Source organism: Austrofundulus limnaeus, unplaced genomic scaffold (genome assembly GCF_001266775.1).
Source record: "Austrofundulus limnaeus strain Quisiro unplaced genomic scaffold, Austrofundulus_limnaeus-1.0 Scaffold989, whole genome shotgun sequence".
NCBI classification, from domain to species: domain Eukaryota; kingdom Metazoa; phylum Chordata; class Actinopteri; order Cyprinodontiformes; family Rivulidae; genus Austrofundulus; species Austrofundulus limnaeus.
The window spans coordinates 24204-29285 of NW_013953391.1; the positions used below are offsets into that span (position 1 = coordinate 24204).

The window sequence follows — 5082 nt, forward strand, 5'->3', positions numbered from 1 at the left end:
ATATACACGTATGTATGTATGTATGTATATATTAGCCTCCAGTAGTTGTCGCACAATGAGATACATACTTAAAAAAACATTAACCCATTACTGACCACTTTGTTTGGTCCATCTTAGTTTTATGTGGCATAGATTCTACAAGTCACTGAAATGTTCCTCAGAGATTCTCAATCCATATTGTTCTGATAACATCACACGTGCTGCACAACTGTTTAATGGTGGGAATCTCCAAACCACATCCCAAAGGTACTCCACTGGATTGAGATCTGGTGACTCTGGGAGGCATTAGAGTCACGTGAATCAAAACTCATCAGACCAGACAAAGTCTTCCCAAAATTTATTATCCAGTCTTGCTGAACCTGTGGCCTGAGTCACACTACAAGATTTTAAACCAGTCGGCCGATTTTCAAAGACTGATAGAGCCCACACGTGAGGATAAAAAATCATGGGTCTACCAGGTTTGGTCCTACAGTGTGTGGTGTACAGTCACACAGCAAGAGACAACACACCACACATGAAAAGATATTTCGTTCTTGAACATTCAGATGTCAGATATTAAATCACGTGAGACTTCCTGAAATCTCGCGAGAATTCAGATGTCAGAGGAAAAATCTCACGTGACCTCCAGAGAGACGTGAGTTCAGAGTAAATAAACATTTGTGACGAGGAAGACACAATGTTGATCGTTTGTGGACTATTTTTACCAGAGGAAAAACAATTCCATATAACTTTTAACATCCAGCAGACTTTCTGCTGAGTCATGACAGTTTTTTGCCTTCTGTATTTTGGAATCCCCTCCATGTATATGTCACCTCTCTTTCTGATTGGCTGCACATCTTATTCAACAGGCTGAGAGCTCAGGTGAACACTACACACACTGTGATGTCAGGCCAAAAAAATCAAACATGTTGAATATCCTTGATTTGGAGCATTCCCGACGTCCTTCCGAGCCGACTAGATCACTCTTTACTCACCACCCATGGCAGGAATATGTGCTAGGATTATCTTTAGAGCCATCATCATAATCTGGACTTCCTTAAGATCGTTGGAAGGGCAAAAATCGACCTGATTTTCTTGTAGTGTGACTCAGGCCTTAGCTGACAGGAATGGCACCCAGTGAGGTCTTCTGCTGCTGGAGACTAGCAGGATGTGTTGTGCACAGGCATTGTCTTTAAAATACTTTACTTGTATTGAGTGYTTATTTAACCTACCTTTGCTTTTCTATGATTTCGAACCAGTCAGCCCATCCTTCTCTGACCTCTGGGGTCACCAAGGCTTTTGTGTCCACAACTGCAGCTCACTGGATATTTWGGCTTTTCTCTGTAAATCCAAAAGATGGTTGTGTGTGAAATCTCAGTAGTTTAGCTATTTTTCTGAAACACTTAGACCAGTATGTCCACGTTCAAAGTTATCTAAATCCCTTTCTTTGAACTTGTCAAGCCATCTTCTGGTCTACATGTCATCTTTCTGCTTCCTGTCCTTTCAGAGCCTATGCGGGCCCTGCGGGGTCTCACYGCCACAGAGATCCAGCCTCGACAGTTGGCCCTTCAGTGGGAGCCACTGGGCTACAACCTGACCCGCTGCCACACGTACTCCTTATCCCTGTGCTACCGCTACTCCACGCCAGCAGGGAGCAGCGGAGGGAACAARGCCACGGTCCGGGAATGCCTATCGGTGGACCGCAACACTTCTCACTTCACCRTGAGGGACCTGCCGCCCTTTCGCACGGTCCACGTGCGGCTGGCGCTGTCCAACCTGGAGGGCAAGAAGGAGAGCAGGGAGGTCACGTTCCAGACGGAGGAAGACAGTGAGTGGGAGTTTGAGTTCATTTAAAGTACACCAACAAGTGATAATCAGCCATCCAGCAGGCAGGGATGTTTATGCATGAGCCCGTGTTGTCATTGCTGCTTAGCTTCAGAACTTGTATTTGTAGTTTTCTCTTCTCACTCAGATAATTATCCTGCAATGCTTCAGAAAAATCCAGGCCTTAGTCACCCAGTCTTAAAAAAAACACAAATATTGACTCAGAAAACAAGCTGGATCAGCATAACTAAAAGGCAGATCAGCCTTTTAAACAGAGACCAGTGAAGCATTAATCAGCTCTGCCCATGGCCGGCAGCAAAATGCTAAAATGCTTTTGCTTATCTTTGTATTAATAATTTCCTGTGTACATCAGCAGATTAAGTGTGGTCTAATGCAAATTACTGATGAATAGAAGCACAGATGTTTGAGCTCTTATTGTTATGTATAACAGGCAGGAGTACCACTCTGAAATGTTCTTACATTGGTGCAGAGAGTGGAAAGAAACAATATATTTCCTGATGCCAAAGGCAAATGCCAGAATGTTTTCTGTGTGCATGTGTTCCTATCTGCACCATTTTTTACATGGTACATTTTAATGAAACTTTCAGAAAGTGCTCATTGGGTTGATGTCTACAACTTATTACCACTTAGAGTTAATCCTATTCAAGATGGCTACATCTTGGCCACAGAAAGTGGCCTAAGCTTAAACTGATCCTCATCAAATCTGAGCACTAAAAGATTTGATTGTACATTATAGTAGATAGATTCCACATTCTCTTCTTTTGCTGCCAACAAGTACCGTATTTATTCAAGTATAATACGTAAAAAATTAAATCCATAAAATCATCCATAAAGTTGGGAGGTAGTACTATACTCGGATAAATATTTTTACTTATGTATTTTAACTGAAATATCGGCTTCATTCACAAAATACCTGAGTCCGGAAATGAGACAATGTTGTAAAAAGCAGTTGAAACGAGCTCACCTCTGACACTCCTCTGTGCTTCAGAGTGAGATAATAACAGATCCAGGCAGGAGACATGATGTGGAAAAAAAAGGGGTAAAATCAGTCCTGCACCTTATTAATGATAACAAACTAATGACATTAGTGTGTGACCGAGCCGCTCCTTGAACAACAACAAACACATGTTCATCTGTAATGGCTGCCGTCTACCGGTGTTCTGAAAAAGTTTGTATCTCTGGAAAAAGTTTCCCCACCAGAGGGGGCGCTCGCGAGTAGGAAGTAATCTGCTTTTCCCCCACAAGATGGTCCAAATCTCATGTGAAGTCTCTGACTTTTGTGTTGGCGCCTCCTGGTGGACTATGTGTAAAATGCCAGAATTCATATGATGCTGCTACAGCTGATATATATTTGTTGTCAAAATACCTTTTAGTACATATGTTGTTAAAATAAAATGAACAGTCCAATGATCATTTTACTGATATGTATAAAGACTGCAAAGGCTGAAAAATCTTCAAGTCTGAATGAAATTGGAGGTAGTTTTTGAGGATTAAATTTTTTATGCTTTTTAAGCTCAAAAAATTGGGAGCCAATTGATACGATCTCATGTATCAATATTATACATGAGATCGTATTATACACGAATATATACGGTAGGTATATACATTATATTAGATAGATTCCACATCCTCTTCTTTTGTTGCCAATAAGTACTTGCAGTCAAATTTGTCTGTCTGTTAGCAAAATACCTCTTGAAATATTGGACAGATTTCATCAAAATGTTCACGAATAAATTATTAAATTTATGACTTATTAATGTTTAGAACCAACTACAGTCAAGATCAGTGCCACAGCTATATGACCTAAGAAAACACAAAAAATAGCTGTTGGTCAGTCGATTGTACAGAAAGTGACATGAGATTTGGTTCATAGTAAATGAGAATGATCCCCAACACATATTATGAGGACAATTATGAGGTTATGAGTTTTTAGTTTTTCTTTCAAAGGTAGCGCAACTCTGTTTGCTGCATGACCAGTTTCACCTGTTCCCCCATGTTTGTCATGTTGTGTCTTCTTGAATGGGTGTTTCTTAACTGCCCCTCCCCCCTTCCCTGAATGTACAGCACCTTGTGAATATTTCTGTGAAAGGCGCTATAAAAAAAAGACTTTACTTACTTTACTTACAAAAAGATTTTTAAATTTTTTTCTTTAGCAGAAAGTAATAGTCAACACTATCTATACGTCCAACTTCACTGGACAGAAAATATGAATGTGTCAGAAAACAATCCAGACAGCTAACTGGTTTTATCCAGCACAAAAATGGCTACAAGTCAGTTAATATTATAAACATTGAGCTAAAATTTGAGGTGGTATTAACTGAGAGTCATTCACAACACAAAGTCTGAGTGTGACTCAGCTCAGGCACAGAGAAACTCACAAGGCGAGGCCGATCATAGGCTGAAAGGTGGCGGGCGATACACTTCCCTTCAAGGAATGCTCAGGTTTTCTGAGGACATGCAGTTGGCAGCAGATTTACTTTTTAAATCCTCATTTATATGCATTTTGAACATCTGGTAAACATGAGGAATTGATTTACATTAATTTGTTAAAGCAACATTTAAAACGCCGAGCAGTGGCAGAAGTCATAAAAAAAGCAGGCACAGAAAAAAAACAGACATCGCTCTTAATTATCCACTCCTACACACGGCTGTCTTCAAGGAAGGAAGTGAATTTACATAAAGTGAGGAACACACAGAGGTTAGCATGGTGATGTGATTTTTATTCATTAGAACTGGCAGCTTTAGAAAGTGATGCCATAAAACAAATATGTTAGAGAAAAACAAGCTATAGCCGTTGTTGTTGTACTTTGTTTTGAATGTGGAAATCATAATTTGGTTTTGATCTACTCATGACATGAAAGTGTCAGAGGTTTTCTTGAATTGCTTTTTTTCTTCTTCTTCTTCTTTTATGGTTAAAAAGAAGCAGGTTTGGCTTTCATACAGCCAGATTCTTCTCTGGTATTTACCTGAGCTTCAGCTTCGGTTCTCAGGGAAACATGGAGCAGATAAAGACCCAGCAGAGCAAATCTTTCCACCAGCAGGAATTGAATTTGAATTGCTCAGATTGAATCTATATGTGCATAATTTTAAATCGAATTCATTGGTTTGAAAATAAATTGTATTAAATTGAAGCTGAATTTAATGGTTTGACGATGAATTTGACTAAATTGAAGCTGAATTTAATGGTTTGACGATGAATTTGACTAAATTGAAATTGAATTTAATGGTTTGAAAATAATTTTACTAAATTGAAACTGA

The 5082-nt window shown here is 39.4% G+C and overlaps 1 protein-coding gene across 1 annotated transcript in view; it reads left to right on the forward strand.

The window, feature by feature from the left end:
• The window catches only part of LOC106533644 (receptor-type tyrosine-protein phosphatase U), a gene marked incomplete at its 3' end in the record, with an annotated part of 95638 nt that overhangs the window by 23835 nt on the left and 66721 nt on the right, over positions 1–5082 (forward strand). Inside the window, 1 exon segment of the mRNA XM_014030042.1 lies at positions 1487–1807. Coding sequence (XP_013885496.1) covers positions 1487–1807 — 321 coding nt within the window.